This window comes from Neophocaena asiaeorientalis, unplaced genomic scaffold, assembly GCF_003031525.2.
Source record: "Neophocaena asiaeorientalis asiaeorientalis breed wild unplaced genomic scaffold, Neophocaena_asiaeorientalis_V1.1 scaffold327, whole genome shotgun sequence".
In the NCBI taxonomy this organism is placed as follows: domain Eukaryota; kingdom Metazoa; phylum Chordata; class Mammalia; order Artiodactyla; family Phocoenidae; genus Neophocaena; species Neophocaena asiaeorientalis.
In genome coordinates, this window is record NW_020174560.1 from 1047851 (window position 1) to 1070677 (window position 22827).

General features: G+C 34.7%; 1 protein-coding gene across 3 annotated transcripts in view; it reads left to right on the forward strand.

Annotated features, from left to right (window-relative positions):
* The window catches only part of STXBP4 (syntaxin binding protein 4), a 182738-nt gene that overhangs the window by 64592 nt on the left and 95319 nt on the right, over positions 1–22827 (forward strand). For all 3 annotated transcript variants that reach the window (XM_024757529.1, XM_024757527.1, XM_024757528.1), the window contains one exon: positions 21241–21330. In XM_024757529.1, the coding sequence (XP_024613297.1) occupies positions 21241–21330 (90 nt within the window). The remainder of the gene's footprint in view (positions 1–21240; positions 21331–22827) is intronic.

Genomic DNA, 22827 nt, shown 5'->3' on the forward strand with positions numbered 1-22827 from the left:
TTTTTTTTTTTTAGATTCCATATATATGTGTTAGCATATGGTATTTGTTTTTCTCTTTCTGAATTACTTCACTCTGTATGACACACTCTAGGTCCATCCACCTCACTACAAATAACTCAGTTTTTGTTTCTATTTATGGCTGAGTAATATTCCATTGTATATATGTGCCACATCTTCTTTATCCATTTATCTGTCACTGGACACTTAGGTTGCTTCCATGTCCTGGCTATTGTAAATAGTGCTGCAGTGAACATTGTGGTATATGACTCTTTTTGAATTATGGTTTTTTCAGGGTATGTGCCCAGTAGTGGGATTGCTGGGTCATATGGTAGTTCTATTTTTAGTTTTTTAAGGAACCTCCATACTGTTCTCCATAGTGGCTGTATCAATTTTCATTCCCACCAACAGTGCAAGAGGGTTCCCTTTTCTCCACACCTTCTCCAGCATTTATTGTTTGTAGATTTTTTGATGATGGCCATTCTGACCGGTGTGAGGTGATAGCTCATTGTAGCGCTGATTTGTATTTCTCTAATGATTAGTGATGTTGAGCATCCTTTCATGTGTTTGTTGGCAGTCTGTATGTCTTCTTTGGAGAAATGTCTGTTTAGGTCTTCTGCCCATTTTTGGATTGGGTTGTTTGGTTTTTTGATATTGAGCTGCACGGGCTGCTTGTATATTTCGGAGATTAATCCTCTGTCAGTTGCTTCGTTTGCAAATATGTTCTCCCATTCTGAGGGTTGTCTTTCCATCTTGTTTATGGTTTGCTTTGCTGTGCAAAAGCTTTTAAGTTTCATTAGGTCCCATTTGTTTATTTTTATTTCCATTTCTCTAGGAGGTGGGTCAAAAAGGATCTTGCTGTGATTTACGTCATAGAGTGTTCTGTCTGTGTTTCCCTCTAAGAGTTTTATAGTGTCTGGCCTTACATGTAGGTCTTTAATCCATTTTGAGTTTATTTTTGTGTATGGTGTTAGGCAGTGTTCTAATTTCATTCCTTTACGTGTACATAGCTCTCTTTCTAAACAAACCACTCTGTTTCGTTGATCCATTTCTCTCTGCCACTACATTATTATTTTAATTGCTCTAGCTTTTTAGTTCTAGGTTCATTGTTTAGTTCTAGGTTCATTGCTATTGTTAGGTTAAGTCTAATATTTTTTTAACTTCTTGATTTTGATCATCTGCATGATCTTTAGAATCATTTTACCATGGTAATAAAATTTCAATTGGGACTTTCTTTTTTTAATTGGAATTACATTGAATATAGAGGATGGTTTGGGAGAAGCGAACGTGATTTGTTTCTCCATTCATTTAGATCTTTGTTGATGTTTTGGAAAGAAACAAATATATCTTGCTTCATGTAGGTCTTAAGTATTTCTTGTTAGATCTGAATAAGTATGCTATAGTTTGATGCTATTGGAAATGGGAAATTTTTTACCATTATATTTTCTAATTGATGATTAATAAAGATTAATTTTTGAATGGTTATTCTCTGTGATGCCACTTTATTGAACTCCCTTATGCCAGTTATTTTTCAGTTATTTATCTTAGGTTTTCTAGGTAGACATTTGAAATTAATTACTTTGTCTCCTTCACAAATTTTTACTTTTTCTAAATACTGTTGAATAGGAGCTACAAAAGTGAACAAGAAATTAATTTCCATGATATTTGAGTCATTTTACATTTTTGATTTTTTAAAAGAAGGTAGCATTATCTTACTTAATGAATAAGTTTTACAGTTCACCATTGAACTACTCGGGTTTGAACTGCATGTGTACACTTACACACGGATTTTTTTTTTTCCAGTGGTATATACTGCAATACTATACAATCTGAGGTTGGTTAAATCCTTAAGTGCAAAACCACAGATGTGGAGGGCCTACTGTAAAGTCATACTTGGATTTTCCATCCTGTGAAGGATCAGTGTCCCTAACCCCCCACATTGTTCAAGGGTCAGCTGTATACCATTCCAATTCTTTTTGTTTGTTTGTTTTTGTTTTTTTGTTTTGTTTTGTTTTGTGGTACGTGGGCCTCTCACTGTTGTGGCCTCTCCTGTTGCGGAGCACAGGCTCTGGACGCGCAGGCTCAGCAGCCATAGCTCACGGGCCTAGCCACTCTGCGGCATGTGGGATCCTCCCGGACCGGGGCACGAACCCGTGTCCCCTGCATCAGCAGGTGGACTCTCAACAACTGCACCACCAGGGAAGCCCCCATTCCAATTCTTGTGAAACAGTTTAAGTAATAGAAATGTTATCTGTTCCTTGAAGGTTTGAAAATGTTTCATATACCAAGTGATTTGGGCCTAGATCTTTCAGGAGAAGAGATATTTCCTACTTATTTTAATGTCTTCTAAGGTTGTTCTATTCAGGGTTTTGTTCTCTTCTTGAATAATTTTGTTAATGTACATCTTCCTAGAAAATTTTTCCTTTCATCAAGATATTAAAATTTACCAAACATTAACATGGAATTTTTTTAGATTTTTAATCCTTATTTTTGATGATGTTGCTTTTTATCTCATAGATGTACTGCACTTTTTTTTTTCTTTTTTCTTTTTTTTTTTTTTTTGCCACACCACATGGCTTCTGGGATCTCAGTTCCCCAACCAGAGATTGAATCCAGGCCTCCACAGTGAAAGCACTGAATCCTAACCACTAGACCACCAGGGAACTCACAACACAATTTTTACAAGTAATCACACCCATAAGTTTCTATAGGTCATATTTTAATAATGACTCAACAGTATATAATATTTCCTTATTTTAAAGTGTTTTAAATATTTTCTAGTTATATAGTTCCCTTTTGATTACTGATTTCTAGTTTAATTCCAGAGGTTAGAGAGCATATTCTATGTGGTATTGATCCTTTGACCATATACCCAGCATATAGTCAATTTTATGGAATGTTTCCCATCTTGTGGAAAGCATGTATATTCTACAGTTGTTGAGTGCAGTGCTTCCTATATGTCAGTTAGGTCACAGTTGTTAATCATGTGGTTCACATTTTCCATTTACCTTTAGAATTTTCTATTTCATTAATCTTTCTTTGGTCACCTTTTATTGTATTGTCTGTTACTGAGAGAGAGGTGTTTTATAATCTCTATTTAGTTCGGCTAATTTTCGCTTAACATATCCTAAGCCTGTATTATTAGGTGTATACTATTTAGTATTGTTGTATTCTGACAAGATATTGATTCTCTTCATTTCTAGAATGTTTCTTGCCTTAAAATCAACTTAGTCTAATTGTGTAATGGTTGGTGGTTTGGTTTGGTTTCCAATTACTATAAATATAGTTTTGTTGTTGTTGTTTTTTAGCTGTGTTGCATCTTTGTTGCTGTACGTGGGCTTTCTCTAGTTGCGGGGAGTGGGGGCTACTCTTCTTTGTGGTGCGCGGGCTTCTCATTGCGGTGGATTCTCTTGCTGTGGAGCACAGGCTCTAGGTGCACGGGCTTCAGTAGTTGCAGGACACGTGCTCAGTAGTTGTGGCACGTGGACTCAGTAGTTGCTGTGTGGAGGCTCTAGGGTGCACGGGCTTCAGTAGCTGTGGTGTGTGGGCTCAGTAGTTGTGGCTTGCAGGCTCTAGAGCTCAGGCTCAGTAGTTGTGGCACACGGGCTTAGTTGTTTTGTGACATGTGGGATCTTCCCAGACCAGGGATCAAATCCATGTCCCCTGCATTGGCAGGTAGATTCTTTCTTTCTTTTTTTTTTTTTTTTTACATTTTTCTAAATTTATTTATTTATCTATTTATGGCTGTGTTGGGTGTTCGTTGCTGTGTGAGGGCTTTCTCCAGCTGTGGTAAGCGGGGTCCACTCTTCATCACGGTGCGCGGGCCTCTTACTGTCGCGGCCTCTCTTGTTGCGGAGCACAGGCTCCAGACGTGCAGGCTCAGTAATTGTGGCTCACGGGCCTAGTTGCTCTGCGGCATGTGGGATCTTCCCGGACCAGGGCTCGAACCCGTGTCCCCTGCATTGGCAGGCAGACTCTCAACCACTGTGCCACCAGGGAAGCCTGGCAGGTGGATTCTTAACCACTGCAATAGCAGGGAAGTCCCATAAATATAGTTTTTAAAGTTATAATTAAGATGCAATATTAGTTTCAGGTGTACAACATTGAGAATGATATTTTTATACATTATGCAATGATTAGGACAATAAAACCAGTTATTACCCATCACCATACAAAGTTGTTACAATATTTTTGACTGTATTCCCTATGTATAAATTACAGCCCTGTGACTTATTTATTTTATATCTGGAAGTTTGTACCTCTCAATCCCCTTCACCTATTCTGCATCCACCCTGTTCTGTCTCCTCTCTAGCAACCACCTGTTCTCTATTTATGAGTCTGTTTCTGTTATATTTTGTTCATTTTATTTGTTTGTTTTGTTTTTTAGGTTCCACATGTAAATGAGATCATACAGTATTTGTTTTTTTCTGTCTGAGTTATTTTACTTACCATGATATCCTTCAAGTCCATCCATGTTGCCACAGATGGCGAGATTCTTTTTTATGGCTGAGTAATAGTATGTATATATCATGTATAATATATATAACATTATATCATTATATATATATATGTTTACATATACATACCACATCTTTATTTATTCATCCATCTCTGGACACTTAGGTTGCTTCCATATCTCAGCTTTTGTAAATAGTGCTGCAACAAAATACATATATCTTTTTGAATTAGTGTTTTATTTTTCTTCAGATAAATACCCAGAAGTGGAATTGCTGGATCATATAGTAGTTCTCTTTTTAGTTTTTTGAGGAACCTTCATACCATACTGTTTTCCAAAGTGGCTGCAACAATTTACAATCCCACCAACAGTGCATGAGGGTTCCTTTTCTCCACATCCTCACCAACACTTGTTGTTTGCTGTCTTTTTGATAATAACCATTGTTGACAGGTGTGAGGTGATATCTCACTGTGGTTTTGGTTTACATTTCCCTGATGATTAGTGATGTTGAGCACCTTTTCATGTTCCTGTTGGCCATCTGTATATCTTCTTTGGAAAATGTCTCTTCAGATCCTCTGCCCACCTTTTTTTCTTTCTTTTTTTGATAAATTTACTTTATTTTATTTAATTATTTTTGGCTGTGTTGGGTCTTCATTGTTGCACGCAGGCTTTCTCTACTTGCAGCAAGCAGGGGCTACTCTTCATTGTGGTGCACGGGCTTCTCATTGTGGTGGATTCTCTTGTTGCGAAGCACTGGCTCTAGGCATGTGGGCTTCAGTAGTTGTGGTGCACGGGCTCAGTAGTTGTGGCTCATGGACTCAGTAGCTGTGGCTTGTGGGATCAGTAGTTGTAGAGCACAGGCTTTGTTGCTCCGTGGCATGTGGGATCTTCCCAGACCAGAGTTTGGATGCCTGTCCCCTGCATGAGCAGGTGGATTTTTAACCACTGTGCCACCAGGGAAGCCCCCTCTGCCCATTTTTAATTGGGGTGTCTGTTCTTTGATAATGAGTTGTATGAGTTCTTTTTATATTTTGGATATCAACACCTTATTGGATATATCATTTCCAAATGTCTCTCATTCAGTAGGTTGCCTTTTTGTTTTGTTGGTGGTTTCATTCTCTGTGCAAAAGCTTTTTAGTTCGGTGTAGTCCCATTTGTTTATTTTTGTTTTTGTTACCCTTGCTTGAGGAGACATATCCAAAAAAATATTGTTAAGACTGATGTCAAAGTGTGTGCTGCCTATGATTTCTTCTAGGAGATTTATAGTTTCAGGTCTTACACTTAAGTCTTAAATTCACTTTGTGTTTTGTGTGTGTGTGTGTGTGTGTGTGTGTGTGTGTGTGTGTGTGTGTGTGTGTGTGTATGGTGTAAGAAAGTAGTCCAGTTCATTCTTTTGCATGTAGCTAATTTTCTCAGCACCATTTATTGAAGGGACTGTATCTTCCCCATTGTATATTCTTGCCTCTTATGTCATAGATTAATTGACTATGTAAGTGTGGGTTTATTTCAGGGCTCTTGATTCTGTTCCATTGATCTATGTGTCTATTTTGGGCCAGTACCATACTGTTTCGATTACTGTACCTTTGAAGTGTAGGTTCATGTCTGGGAGCATGATACTTCCAGCTTTGCTCTTCTTTTTCTCAAGATAGCTTTGAACAAACCGATCACTAGAAATGAAAACAAACTGATCACTAGAAATGAAATAGAATATGTAATTTAAAAAGACTCCCTATAAAGAAAAGTCCAGGACCAGATGGCTTATTTGAATTCTACCAAACATAAAAGAAGACCTTTTACTGATCCTTCTCAAACTCTTCCAAAATACTGGAGAGGAGGGAACACTCCCAAAGACATTCTATGAAGCCACCATCACCCTGGTAACAAAACCAAAGATACCATGAAAAAAGAAAATTACAGGCCAACTTCTCTGATGAATATAGATGCAGAAATTCTCAACAAAATATTAGCAAACTGAATCCAACAATACATAAAAAAGATCATACACTGTGACCAAGTGGGATTCATCCCCAGTTCACAAGGATGGTTCAACATATGCAAATCAATCAATGTGATACACCACACCAACAAAAGAAAAGACAAAAACTACATGATTATCTCAATAAGATGCAGAAAAAGCATTTGACAAAATTCAACGTCCATTTGTGATAAAAATTCTTACCAAAGTGTTATAGAAGGAACATAACTCAACATAATAAAAGCTATTTATGACAAACCCACAACCAATATAATACTCAATGGTAACAAGCTGAAAGCCTTCCCACTAAAATCTGGAACAAGACAAGGATGCCCACTCTCATCACTTCTCTTCAATGTAGTATTAGAATTCCTAGCCACAACAATCAGACAAGAGAAAGAAATAAAAGTTATCCAAGTTGGAAAAGAAGAGGTAAAATTGTCATTATATGCAGATGACATGATACTCTATATAAAAAACCCTAAAGACTCCACACAAAAACTGCTAGAACTGATAAATGAATTCAGCAAGGTAGCAGGGTACAAGATTAACATACAGAAATCGGTTTCATTTCTTTACACTAACAATGAAATATCAGAAAGGGAATATAAAAATACAATACCTTTTAAAATCACACCAGAAGAAATAAAATGGGAATAAACCTAACCAATGAGGTGAAAATCTTATATGTTGAGAACTATAAAACATTAGTAAAGGTAATTGAAGATGGCTCAAAGAAATGCAAAGATATCCCATCCTCTTGGATTGGAAGAATTAATATTGTTAAAATGGCCATACTACCCAAAGCAATATACAGATTTAACCCAATCCCCATCAAATTACCCATGACATTTTTCATAGAACTAGAACAAATTATCCTAAAATTTATATGTAACCATAAAAGACTCAGAATTCCCAAAGCAATTCTGAAGAAAAAGAAGGAAGCCAAAGCAGTTCTGAGGAAAAAGAAGAAAGCAGGAGGCATAATCCTCCCAGACTTCATACAATACTAAAAAACTACAGTAATGCAAGCGGCATGGTATTGGCACAAAAACAAATACTTACATCAATGGAACCTAATAGAGAGCCCAGAAATAAACCCACATACCTATGGTCAATTAATCTTTGACAAAGGAGGCAAGAGTATAAAATGGGTAAAAGACAGTCTCTTCAGCAAGTGAGAAAGTTGTACAGCTGCATGAAATGAATGAAGTTAGGACACACCCTCACACCATACAGAAAAATAAACTCAAAATGGCTTAAAGACTTAAATGTAAGACAAGACACCATAAAACTCCTAGAAGAGAACATAGGCAAAACATTCTCTGAGGTAAATTGTACTAGTGTTTTCTTAGATCAGTCTCCCAAGGCAATAGAAATAAAAACAAAAATAAACAAATGGGATCTAATCACACTTACAAGCTTTTGCACAGCAAAGGCAACCAAAAACAAAACAAAAAGACAGTCTATGGCATGGGAGAAAATATTTGCAAATGATGCAACCGACAAAGGCTTAATTTCCAAAATATACAGACAGTTCATATAACTCAACTCAACAACAACAACAAAAACAAACAACCCAATCAAAAAATGGGCAGAAGACCTAAATAGACATTTCTCAAAAGAAGCCATACAGTTGGCCAATAAGCACATGAAAAGATACTCAACATCACTAATTATTAGAAAAATGCAAATCAAAGTTACAGTGAGGTACCACCTCACACCAGTCAGAATGGCCATCATTAAAAAGCCTACAAATAACAAATTCTGGAGAGGGTATGGAGAAAAGAGAACCCTCCTACACTGTTGATGGGAATGTAATTTGGTGCAGCAACAATGGAAAACAGTATGGAGGTCAAACATATGTCCGGACAAAACTCTAATTCCAAAGGATACATGCACTCCTATGTTCATAACAGCACTAGTCACAATAGCCAAGACATGGAAACAACCTAAGTGTCCATCAAAAATGAATGGATAAAGATGCGGTACATATATACTATGGAATACTACTCAGCCATAAAAAAGAACAAAATAATGCCATTTGCAGCAACATGGATGCAACTAGAGATGGTCATACTAAGTGAAGTAAGTCAGAAAGAGAAAGACAAATACAATATGATATCACTTATATGCAGAATCTAAAATATGACACAAATGAACCTATCTACAAAGCAGAAACAGACTCTCAGACATAGAGAACTGACTTGTGTTTGCCAAAGGGGGTGTGTGGGAGGGTTGGACTGGGAATTTGGGGTTAGGAGATGCAAACTATTATATATAGAATGGATGGACAACAAGGTCCTACTGTATAGCACAGGGAACTATATTCAATGTCCTGGGATAAACCACAATGTAAAAAGAATATAAGAAAGGATATATATATATATATATATATATCCTTTATATATATATCCTAAAAGATTGCTTTGGTTATTAGGGGTCTTTTGTGGTTCAATACTAATTTTAGGATTATTTGTTCTAGTTCTGTGAAAAATGTCATTGATATTTTGATAGGAATTGCACTGAATCTGTAGATTGCTTTGGGTAGTGTGGACATTTTAACAATATTGATGCTTCCAGTCCATGAGTACAGTATATCTTTTTATTCTTTTCTGTTGTCTTCAACTTTTTCCTCTATGTCTTATACTTATCAGAGTACAGGTCTTTCACCTCTCTGTTTAAATTTATTCCTAAATATTTTATTCTTTTTGATGCAGTTGTAAATGGAATTGTTTTCTTGATTTCTCTTTCTGATAGTTCATTATTAGTGTACAGAAATGCAACAGATTTCTGTATATTAGTTTTGTATCCTGCAACTTTACTGAATTCATTTATTAATCCTAGTAGTTTTTTGGTGGCGTCTTTGGGTTTTTTTATATATAGTATCAATAGTGACAGTTTTACTTCTACCTTTCCAATTTAGATGCCTTTTATTTCTTTTTCTTATCTGATTGCTCTGGCTGGGACCTCCAATACTGTGTTGAATAAAAGTGGATGCAAGAATGAGCGTCCTTGTCTTGTTCCTGGTGTTAGCAGAAGTGCTTTCAGCTTTTCAATGTGGAATAGTATGTTGGCTGTGGTTTTCTCATGTATGGCTTTTATTATGTTAAGGTGTGTTCCCTCTATATCCACTTTGTGAGAGTTTTTATCTGAAATGGATGTTGAATTTTGTCAAATGCTTTTTCTGCATCCTTTTGCATGATCACATGGTTTTTATCCTCTGTTTCGTTCATGTGGTATATCACATTGTTTTATTTACAGATGTCAAACCATCCTTGAATCCCTGGAATGAATCCTAATTGATCATGGTGTATGATTCTTTTAATCTGTTGTTGAATTTGGTTTGCTAATATTTTATTAATTTTTGCATCCATGTTTATCAAGGACATTGTCCTATAATTTTTTGTATGTGTATTGTGTCTTTGTTTTTGGTCTCAGGGTAATGCTGGCCTTGTAAAATGAATTTGGAAGTGTGGCCTTCTCTTTAGTTTTCTGGAGTAATTTGAGAAGTATAGGGATTAACTCTTCTTTCAGTGTTTGGTAGAAGTTACCTATGAAGCCATCTGGATCTGGACTTTTGTTTTGGGGGAGTTTTTTGATTATGTATTAATTTCCTTACTAGTAATCAGTCTATTCATATTTTCTATTTCTTCATGACTCTTTCATGGAAGATTGTCTGTCTCTAGGAATTTATCTATTTCTTCTAGATTGTCTAGTTTGGCATATCATTTTTCATAGTGTTTTCTTATGATCCTTTGTATTTCTGTGGGTCCATTGTAATTTCTCTTTTATTTCTGATTTAATTTATTTGGAGTTTATTTTTTTCTTGATGGCTGAAGGTTTGTCAATTTTATTTATCTTTTCAAAGAACCAACTCTTAGTTTCATTGATTCTTTCTATTGCTTTTTAAATCTCTATTTCATTTACTTTTGCTCTGCTCTTTATTTCTTTCCTTCTACTAACTTGTTCCTCTTTTTCCACTTCCTTTAAATTTACACTTAGATTGTTTATTTGAGATTTTTTCTTGTTTCCTGAGGTAGGCCTTTATTGCTATAAACTTCCTTCTTAGAACTGCTTTTGCTGCATTGCATAGATTTTGGACAGTTGTGTTTCCATTTTCATTGTCTCAAGGTATTTTTTAAAATTTCCTCTTTGATTTCTTCATTGACTCATTGGTTGTTTAGTTGCCTGATGTTTCCACCTGTTTTCTTTACAATTTTCTTCTTGTAGTCTTTCTACTGTGGTCAGAAAAGTTGCTTGGTATGATTTTAGTCTTCTTAAGTTTACTGAGACTTGTTTTGTGGCCTAACATATGATCTGTCATGGAGAATGTTCCATGTGCACTTGAAAGAATGCATGTTCTGCTGCGTTTAATGGAATGTTCTGTATATATCTATTAGGTTCATGTGATCTAATGTGTTGTTTAAGGCCAGGGTTTCCTTATTGATTTTCTGTCTGGATGATCTGTCCATTGATGTAAGTGGGTTATTAAAGTCCCTTATTATTGTATTGCTATCTACTTCTCCTTTTATGTCTGTTAACATTTGCTTTGTATATTTAGGTGATTCTGTGTTGGGTGCATAAATGTTTACAAGTGTTATATTCTCTTGTTGGATTGACCCCTTGTCTTTTGTTATAGTCTTTGTTTTAAAGTCTATTTAATCTGATATGAGTATTGCTACCCGAGCTTTCTTTTGTTTCCATTGTATGTAATCTCTTCCCATGCCTTCACTTTCAATCTATTTGAGGCTTTAGATCTGAGGTAAGCCTCTTGCAGGCAGCATATAGATGGGTCTTTTTTTTTTTTTCTTTAATCAGTGGCTTTTGATTGGAGCATTTAGTCCATTTACACTTAAAGTAATTATTGATAGGTATGTATTTATTACCACTTTAGTTGTTTTCTTGTTGTTTTTGTAGTTCTTCTCTGTTCCTATTTTCTTCTCTTGGTTTGTTTCTTTGTGATTTGTTGGATTTCTTTAGTTTATATTTGGATTCCTTTCTTTTTATTTTTTGTGTATCTATTAAAGGTTTATGGTTTGTGGTTGCTGTGAGGGTCTTATATATTGACCTGTGTATAGCCATCTGTTTTAAGCTGATAGTCACTTAATTTTGAAGCCATTATAAAAACACTACGTTTTTATCTTCTCCACACATTTTATGTTTTTGATGTCATATTTTACATCTTTTTATTCTCTGAATCCCTTAACTACTTACTGTAGTTACAATTGATTGTATTACTTTTGTCTTTTAACCTTTGTACTGGCTTTTTAAATGGCTGATCCCTTGCCTTCACTATATATTTGCCTTTACCAGTGGGATTTTTTTCTTCCTTCCATATGTTGTCTTATTTCTAGTTACAGCCTTTTCTTTTCTGCTTAAAGAAGACCTTTTAACATTTCTTGTCTGACTGGTTTAGTGGTGATGAACTCCTTTGTCTGGGAAACCCTTTATCTCTCCTTCAATTTTAAATGATAACCTTGCCAGATATTTAATTTAATTTTATTTTTTCTTTTAGCACTTTAAATATATTATGCCACTCCCTTCTGGCCTGTAAATTTTCTGCTGAAAAATCAGCTGATGGTCTTATGGGGTTTCCCTTGTATGTGATTAGCTATATTTCTCTTGCTGCCTTTAAGATTCCCTCTTTTGCCATTTTAATTATAATATATTTCAGTGAGAATCTCTTTGGGTTCATCTTTTTGGGGACTCTGTGTTTCCTGTACCTGAATGTCTGTTTTCTTTTCCAGGTTAGGGAAATTTTAATTTCATTTTTTTCTTCAAATAAGCTTTTATTTCTACAAATAAGTTTTTTGGCCCTTTTTCTCTTCTCCTTATAGAACCCCTATAATGTAAATGTGGTACTCTTGATGTTGCCCTAGAGGTCTCTTAAACTCTCTTCATTTTAAAAACTTCTTTCTTCTTTTTGCTGTTCTGATTGTGTGATTTCCACTATTCTGTCTTCCAGATCACTTATCTATTCTCCTTTATTATCTAGTATGCTGTTATTCTCTCTATTGTATTCCCTCTATTGTATTGTATTCTTCAGTTCTGATTAGTTCTTATATTTTCTAAGTGTTTGTTGAAGTTCTCACTGTGTTCCTTCATTCTTCTGAGTTTGGTAAGCATCCTTATATCCGTTTCCTTGAGCTCTTTATCGGGTAAATTATTTATCTCCATTTCATTAAGGTTTTTTTTGGGGGGCGTGGGGGTTTATTTTGATCCTTAGTTTGAAACATTCCTCTGTCTCCTCATTTTATTTGACTTTCAGTTTTTGTTTCTATAAATTGGGCAAAATAGCTACCTCTGTGGTTTTGAAAGAATGGCTTGTAGAGGAGCATTCCCTGTGTAGACTGCTTGTGCCTGGTGGCTTTGGCAGGCTGGATAGAGCTAGAGCAGGCAGTCCATGGAGAGTGCAGCACCTGAGGCCACCTCAGCAGGGTGGCTGGGGCTAGAATAGGCACAGGCTGGAGGAAAGCCTTGGTGAATGCTGCATCTGAGACCACCTTAGTGAGTTGGCTGGGGTTGGAGTTGTTGCATGCCAGGTTTGGTCCCAGGGGAGTGCTGCACTCAAATCTGCCTTGGTGGGGCAGCTCGGGCTGGAGTGGGCATGGGCCGGGGGTGTCATGGGGGAACTCAAATGATGGCAGTTGCTGGCCCCTCTGACCCCAGAGAGATCTCCAGCAGTTCCTTGCTCATTTGCAGAAGCTCTAGCGTTAGTCCAGGTGCCCTTTAAACTTCTGTTTTTTGGTCGTGTCCCAGGGTGGGCGAGTCTGTGCTCAGGCCCCTCAGAAAATCTCTCCCTACTGCAGGTCAGGGTGGGGTTCTCATGGATACCATGTTTCCATCTTTACTACCCATTTCTATGTGGTCCTTCTATGTGCAGTAGCTGTCCATTCAGCCTTCAGATCTTCAAAATAAATTTCTCTATATGTAGGTGTAGATTGGATGTGTTCGTGGGAAGAGGTGAACTCAGGGTCTTCCTATGCCACCATCTTGGACCCCTCTTAAATATTTTTCTTTTTATAAGGAAACCTATTATATAACTCTTTTAAATATATCTAATGAAATCTAATACTATAGTTTTTGGTACCCATAATTATCTTTTAAAAGAAAATTCAGGCATCAGTTCTTATTCTCAGAAATTTATCATCTTTTCTTTTTCTCTGTTAACTCTTACTTCTCTTCTATATTACCCTAGAATGTTACCCTGATATGTTATAATTTCAAGCTTAAAAATCTTTCATTGATCACCCTATCATTTTGTTACCAAAAAATTTAGGTAAATTATAATATATTTATTTCAATTTACTATGTTCATTAGATTTTACATATTAAAATTTTCTTCTGATTTGAGTAGTAATTATATTATTGATTCACAATCAAAAAATATAAATATGATATAAATTTTGTTAAATTATTTTTATAAAGGTAATTTTTTTAATGTAAATTCATATTTCAGTGGGATGGAAGGATTATTTTCAGTCCAGCTCTGTCATTTATAAGATTTCCATATTTGCATGGGCATTTCTGAGCTCTTTATTCTGCTGGTTTATTTGGTTTCATAAGTCTTGATATCTGCTAAGACACACTTTCCCACCTTGTTCTTCTTTTCAAATATTACTTTGGCTTATCTTATCTGTATACATTTTTTGCCAAAATCTTGCTACGTTGAATTTATAGACTATTATAACTGATGAACCTACACTGACACATCATAATCACCCAAAGTCCATAGTTTACATTACAGTTCACTCTTGGTGTATACATTCTGTGTGGGTTTGGACAAATGTATAATGACATGTATCAATCATTATTGTATCATACAGAGTATCTTTATTACGCAAAATATTCTCTGTTCATTGCCTGTCATCTCTCCACAACCTTGCCCCCCAGCCATAGCAACCACTGATCCTTTTATTGTCTCCATAGTTTTGCCCTTTCCAGAATGTCATATACTTGGAATCATACAGTATATAGCCCTTTCAGATTGGCTTCTTTCACTTAGTAATATGCATTTAAGTTTTCTCTGTGTCTTTTCATCTCTTATCTGGATGTTTATTTACCCATTTACCTATTGAAGAACATCTTGGTTGCTTCAAATTTGGATAATTATGAATAAAACTACTATAAACGTCATGTGCAGGTCTTTGTGTGGACATAAGTTTTCAACTCCTTTAGGTAAATACCAAGGAACTCAATTGTTGGATCATATGGTAAGAGGATGTGTAGTTTTGTAAGAAACTGCCAAACTGTCTTACAAAGTGGTTGTACCATTTTGCATTCCCACCAGCAATGAATGAGAGTTCCCATTGCTGAGAATGAGAGTTTCCAAAGACCTGGTTGTTTGGAAACTCTCAGGAGATTACCTAGTTCACCCAGAATTGAAGTGCTGATTTAGCAGATCTGATTTACTCTAAATGTAGCATTTAGAGTAGGAAGACTGAAGCTGTAAGAGCACGGTTCTCCTTCCACTCATCCAGGTGTTTTGTTTTTATCTACCTAATGTTGATAGCAGAACATTGTTTTCTAATTGCCAAAAAGTATTAAAAGCTACCATATCCATTTATGATGAGGAAAGGCAAAGGTTGTTGGGTGGCTTACAATATAAGTCAAGTAGGGAATTCAGAGTACTTTGTATGAGCATACAAAACTTTCTTAGCAACTGCAAAGAAATACTCATGCTCCAAATTAGTAATTTACTTCCTTTTTGCCAATATGATTTTAGGGCAGATAAGAATATATTCAATCTGTGGCATTTTGATGGCAAAAGCAAAGTGCTGATGGTAATGGTGCAAGGCCCACATGCCAATAATTTCCTGTTTGTGGCTTCAAATCAGATATTGTGCAAGAGTCATTATATCAGTTTACAAGAATTCTTTTGTTGTATTCTGCTTGTCAACACACAGAAGAATCCCCATAAAATGACCTGAATCCACAAATCCATAGTAAGAATGCATTTTACTTCACCACACTCACATATGTAACTGAAACAAAAATCTCAAAGCATTACTTACCTTTTCTACATCCTTGTGTTCTTATTTAATATTCAATTTTATTTCATTAAATATTTGGTCTTATAATTTACTAATGAGTTATGCACCACAGTTTGAAAATACTGTAAAAATCATTACTTGTCAAACAGCTCACCAGAAACAAATTTTTAAAAATATATTTTTTAGTATTTTTCCCAATTTTTTTTTTTAGTTGAAAAACAGTATAGTGCCTCATGTGAAATAATATATCAATTAATCTGAGGTCATGATGCTGACATGACATTCTGTGAAGGTGAGGAAATTCCCCTCTGGTCACCCCCTCAACCATCTCATCTTAAACAACAGAGTCAGATTTTATAATCCATCTGTTAGAGATGCTTGTTTTTTACCCATATGTTTCCCTTCTTTTGGCTTGTATTTTTCTTAATTTATTTTTTAAAAATATCTTTACGAAAAAAAAAAAATATCTTTACGGAAGCATAATGGACACAGTAACAAATAGAATCATACAGATGAACTTATTTGCAAAAGCAGAAATAGAGGCACAGATGTAGAGGACAAATGTATGGACACCAAGGGGGTAAGGGAGGGGTGGGATGAATTGGGAGATTGAGATTGACTTATATACACTACGACGTATGAAATAGATGACTAATGAGAACCTACTGTATAGCACAGGGAACTCCACTCAGTGCTATATGGTGACCTAAATGGGAAGGAAATCCTAAAAAGAGGGGATATATGTATATGCATAGCTGATTCACTTTGCGGTACAGCAGAAACTAACACAGCATTGTAAAGCAACTATACTCCAATAAAAATTAATAATAGTAAAAAAGAATCATACAGTATGTACTCTTTTGTAACTAGCTTCATTTGCTGATCATTCTGTCTGACTCATAAGATTTCTTGAGATACTATCTTTTAAGAAGAAAAACTTGCTGAGCCAGTATAGTCAGTCCTACTTTTGTTTAGTTGACAAAAAACTTTTGGTTTTGGAATAATATGGCATTTAGAAGCAAAAATATAATTATCTTTCTGTGATTCTAGTCATCATTGCTATATTAAAAAATTCACACAGTGCTATACCTGTGACTGGCACAAGATTACACCCAGAAAAGGCAAGGTTGGAGCCTACATCTATCAGTATTCTAAAATTAGCAACAGCAGACTGTAGTCTATGATATTGTGATGGCTTTACCACACTAATCAAGTATCATAAATGGATTATATTAAAATCACAGAACACCATAAGTATCTGAATGTAGACTTTTCACAATTGGGGTTCGTGCAAAATCAATTAAGTGGATTGCATTTTAACAAGTGAAATAGAATAGAATGGAAAATATCAAAGTAAACTGTATATAATAAGAATGATAATATTTCATTGATATAAATGGTATTTCTCACTATGTGTAGCAGTAAATACTTTATAGCCACTTCACTATATACTCATCTGTAAAACATTAAATGTGTATTGAACAATTACAGTGTGTGTGGCATTGTGTTAGGTGCTCCAGCACATGTTATTAAGATAAATAAAACTGGAGCCTGCCCCGCAAGGAATTTAGGGTATAATGTAAAGAAATTTACAAATAAAGTTTTAAAATGCATTGTGTGATAAGGCCATAGTAATAATAGAGCTTAGAACATTAAGAGAGGATTCATAACAGAGTTGGCATTTGAGTGAGTTTTGAATGATAAATAGGATTTTATCTGCTCAAGAGGTGAACAGAAAATGATAAGCGTTTTTATTAGCATGAAAAACAATATGTATAATGTGTTGGTAAGCAGAGAGTAATCTATGTTTTAAATAAGATAATTGGGTACATGCAGGTCAGTGAAGGAAGAGTAAATATTAAACTTAGAAATTTGTACCTGTGTTAAGTGAGGAGCCATTAAGGAGAATAATGACATGATCAAAGTGGTATTTTAGAAATAGTAATCTTAAATAGTGTTTGTTATCTTGGAAGGGATTAACGTGGTGGTTGGTAGTCTAGACTACCAAATATGGAATAATAAAGAGCTAAACTATGGTGAAGATGAGGAGAATGGAAAGGAATGGTGAGAAAGATCTAAGATATTTACTGAAACAAGTATCTCGTCAATGAGGCTTGCATTTGGATGTCAGAACCAAGGGAGAATGAGTTAAAGATAACTCTGAAGTTTTTATTCGGATGATTAATGACATGTTACTTTTACTGGAAAGAGAATAAGAAGAGAAAGGTAGAGAAGATGATGGGTTGTGTTTTGGAAAGAGTAAGTTCAAGATGCTGACAGGTATAAATAACCAAAAGGCAATTGGAAATAAGGAACTAGACACCAGGAGAGGGATTTGAGAATGATCTGGAGGGTGATAGTTATGATAGCATGGCAGTGAATGTTATCACTCAGGGAGAGCTTGTAGAGAAGGCAGCGGAAAGGGACAAACTTTGGGGAACCTCCCTTTTCCCCCATTTAAGAAGTAGAAGTGAAATTAAGTCAAAACAGCCTAAATATTCTGAGGGTAGATGAGATAGTGGAGTATGAAAAACCTAGGGAAGAGAAAGTTTCAAGAACAAATGGCTTGAGCAATGTTATATGTAGCAAAGTGGTTAAGCAAGTTGATGAGAGGCATTTATTTTGTCAAATAGCAGGTTGTTTGGTGACACTACAGGTAATTATTTTTGAAATGTGGGGATGCGAGGAAAGATACGTAAACCAGATTATAAGAAGTAAAAGGAGTAAGCAGGGGAAATGGAAGGGGAAAAAGGGGAATACACAGAAATTTTAAGAAAAGGACGTAATTGGATGGATTCGTAATGGAAGGGTTTATCAATAAAATTAGACTGAAACAGAGGTTGTTGTTTTGTTCTGTTTAAAAAGGATTGAGGCTAGGAAGGTGGCCAGTGCAATAGTGGCTATCCAGAATTGGCACAAATCAAATAACTTAAAAATTATGATGATGGAGCACAGTGAAGGGAGAGTTGAGGTCAGACTTGCTCAGCTCAGTGCAGTGACTTTCTGAAGTATCTCTTGATATCTCCATAGGAGATGTGAGAAAGCAGAGTAGAAATGATTTATAATATTATGTACCAGGTATCGCAGAGGTCAAGGGGCCTGAGGGTCAAAAATTATATCATGGGAGCCAGGCAGGAAAGGAGGATAAAGTCCAAGAACTGGAGGTATATTAGAAAATAGGTATCTGTCTGGAATCATTCATGTTAAATGGAAACAATTTATTTATTTCATTTGCTGCTTGCTTAGTTGAAGCATATTTGGAAAGTCACTGGGTACAAAGGGGCTTTTCAAAGAATTCACAAGTAATATCTATGGCCAGTTTTTTTCTGTTTAGCCCTAAAATAGCAATAAAGTTATAAAACTTTTTTTTTTTTAACTCATGGTGTGTTCTATGTCTTTCGCCTAGTGTTTTGCCTCCCAAAATGGTACCATGGACTCTTTTATGCATGACTTACCTTCATTTTAAATGCAAAAATTTATGATTACATCCCTAAAATTCCCAATCCATAATTTATCTTAGTAAATTATGATAGCTCTGTTATCTAGATTCTCATTTAAACTCCTGAATTGTTTATTTTTACTTCTTAAGATAACAAAATAGAGTAAGACCATCTGAATGTATAGTAGCAGTGTTTCCCAGAATGTGCTTGGTAGACATTAGTCCCACGAGACACTGCAAAATAAAGGAGAGTGTGTGTGTGTAATAGGGTTGGAAAACTTGAGGAAAACAAGTCATTATGTTACCTTTTGGGATATTCAAAATGCTTATTAGCATATCAAAGCTACTGGAAGCCCTGCAGGAAAGAAAGTTATTTTTTTCTAAATCCTGCAGTTCTCTAACTTACCTGACCTACAAGGACCACTATCACCATCACCATCACCCAGTTATGCTTTTATACAAATCTAATTAATATCCTTTGGAACACATTTTGGGAAATATTGCTACATTTGAAATTGTATTTGGAAGTAACCTAAAACAGTGTAAGAATGAATTCTGTGACTACTTATGAAATAGAATGACAGAGACAGATGAAGAATATGAGGTCATGTTATTATGGACAATGGCCATAGGTACACAAAAGCAAATGTGTCAGAACAAAAGGAACCAATAATTTTAGGAAAAATATTTCTGCAAAAACTTGAGGAATGACCCCAACTTCTGTTATTCTAAGACTTGGAAAGCAAATCTGAGTTTATCATATCCATACCACCATGATTTTTTGTTGAGCAGTTAGTAAAAAATCACAGACTAATGTCAGATCTCTGTGGGAATCTTGGAATGGCCACTTACTAGCTGTGAAACCTTAGGCATTTTACTAACCTTCTGAGCCCATTCCCTCATGTAAAATAGACACAAAGTTATGGTAAGCATTTAATATTGAATATATACAGCCCTTAGCAATGTATCTGCACAAAGTTCCTAATAAATGGTTGATATTATTAACTATTTGTATTATCTTTTCCTACTCTGCATTCACCTCTCCTATCTGAAGGGCCCTGCTTTAAAGCTCATACTTATATAGCAATCACTTTCTCTATTTGGTCCTATAAATCATATTTTCTATACTTTATTTTTAGTTCTATTATAACTTCTGCATAGAAGATGGCTATAATTAGACTTGGATTTTTATCTCTGATAAGATTGCCATTTTTTTTACCTTATAATTAACTGTCAGAGATCAAGCTAGAAGTAAGAGAAATTGTCATTTCTGCTATTTTTTGTTGTTATTCACCTGTGCATGAATTATTAATAGTATCTTCAAGACAGTTTCTGTGCAGGAATCTTTTTAAGCCACTTTGGCTGTTACATTATATTTCATTTAGTTAAAACAATAATAGGCATAATCAATTAATGTGCTTTACTGGGTTCCTGTAAACTATCTTGGTTGATAACGTCCAGCATTTTGTTAGCCTTATATACCATGTACTTGGTGTGGACATCTTTAAGGAGTAGTTTATGTTGATAACTCATAAAGTCTTTTAAATTGAAGTATAGTTGATTTACAGTATTATGTTAGTTGCAAGTATACAACATAGTGATTCAGTATTTTCCAGATTATATTCCGTTATAGGTTATTACAAGAATCTGGGTATAATTCCCTGTGCTATACAGTATATCCTTGTTGCTTATCTATTTTATATATAGTACTTTGTATCTGTTAATCCCTAATCCCTGTTAATACCCCTAATTTGTCCCTCCCCCCTTCCCTCTCCCTTTCAGTAACCACAAGTTTGTTTTCTATGTCTGTGACTCTGTTTCTGTTTTACATATACATTCATTTGTATTATTTTTTAGATTCCACATGTAAGTGATATCATATAGTATTTGCCTTTCTTCTGACTTATTTCACTAAGCATAATATTCTCTATGTCCATCCACATTGCTGCAAATGGCATTATTTCATTCATTTTTATGGCTAAGTAATATTCCATTGTGTGTGTATACACACACACACACACACACACACACACATATATATATATAAACACATACATTATAAACACAGTCTTAAAATTTGGACTTTAAGGAAAAATTATATTGTTAAAATAAGAATAATAAAAATGAGAACAGAGTGTGTATATCTCATAATCATCTAAATTCTGTATTAGTAACAAAAATATAAGGTTAAGCTTAAATGAATTAAGTTACCCCAGATTACTTTAATATTCTCTTTTATCTAATGAAATGACTCCAAAGTAAGAAACTGAATCTTGTTATTGGAATGCAAAAGCCTAAGACTCATCAAAAAGGATTTTTATGTTCTCATAATTAGTATCTAATGTATAACTTTTCTCTTATATTTTAATGTTGACAGCTTCTTCCCTGTGATTCCTTAGAAGCAGATGAAATGGAAAGGCTTAAGCATGAAAGAAATGATGCCTTGGAAGAAGTGAATACACTTAAGGTAATCTCCAATTTAGCTTCCTTATATTTTCTTTAGAAAAATGAAAAGAAAGAAAATTACCTTCTGTTGAATTCTGCAGTATCGGGGCTTAGTTTTTTTTTAAAGAATATTAATATCAAATAGCTTAGCATTGAATGTTAATACCAAGTAATTTGATATTTATTTCTTCAGCTGACCTTTAGAGAATTAATTTTTTAGTTCACACACTTATTTATATTTCACAGTCTCCATCTAAGATTCAATGTGAACAGTGTTTTTTAGTTATCCCTTCTGATCTAGCTACTTTTCACCCCTGTTTTTTCTTACGCTGATGGCAAGAATAAGGAGCCAACAAAGATTAGATGAGAAGCCCACAAAACAAGCCATGACAGTTTTGGATCCTCAGATGTTCATTGGGAAATACATTTTCTCCCATGTTCATGGGAATGCTTCAGGGACATCTTGTTTCGCTAACATAATTTAGAATTAAGGCAATGTGGTTTAAGGGAAATAAAAACACAGTATATCCCAAATATACTTTAAGATTTTGGTTCTCTTTATATGTCTTCATTTCATGTTTAGTAGAATATTAAATTTACATTATATCCTAAGTTTTACAGAAAGCCATTATATTTTTCAAATCTTCAAGAAAAGCAACATAACTACTTGATTTACCATTAATTCACCATAGGAATATATTTTTTAATTACTTTTAATTATTTTCTTAAATAAGTGAAATTCTATTATTTGTTTAATTTTTATTAAAGCAAAATCTTTACACCAAAAAAAAAAAAGAAAGAAAGAAAGAAAGAAATTTCCTTGCTACCTTAGTTTTTAAATTCTGACCTCTAGAGGAAGCCATTGTTTAACACATCTTGTTTATCCTTTGGGAGACTTTCTCTATGTAGCAATCATATGTTTAAAAATACATGTGTATATATTTTTTAACTTTTACAAAATTGCATACATTACACACTTTTTTACAACTTGCCTTCTTTTTTTCTCTTTGTTAGCATTATATCTTTGGTTACTTTTCAGGTTAACATATACAGATCTACCTAATTCTTTTTAATGCCTCTCCTATCATCAAAAGGTTCTATTCTAGGTTATTTAACCAGTTCCTTATTGATGGATATTTAGGCTATTTCCAGTTTTCCATTATTAAAAATAATTCCGTCATAAGTAGCTTTGTAGATGTATCTTTGGGCCGTTGTGCGGTTGTAAAAGTACAAATTGAATACATTTCTGAAAGCCGAATTGCTTTTATCAAAGAATATGGATGCATAAAATTTTACATGTTGCCAAATTTCCTTTCAAAAGCTATTACCAATTCATGTTACGTCCAAATGTAAGCATTTTACTACTAAAGGAATATTTTATATTTCTTTTTACATCTTTGAAACCACTATACACATTTTTTTGTGTAACAAGAGTTAAGATGAAAAATATAAATTTAGTTTTAAAAATATATTGACATGGGCTTCCCTGGTGGCGCAGTGGTTGAGAGTCCGCCTGCCG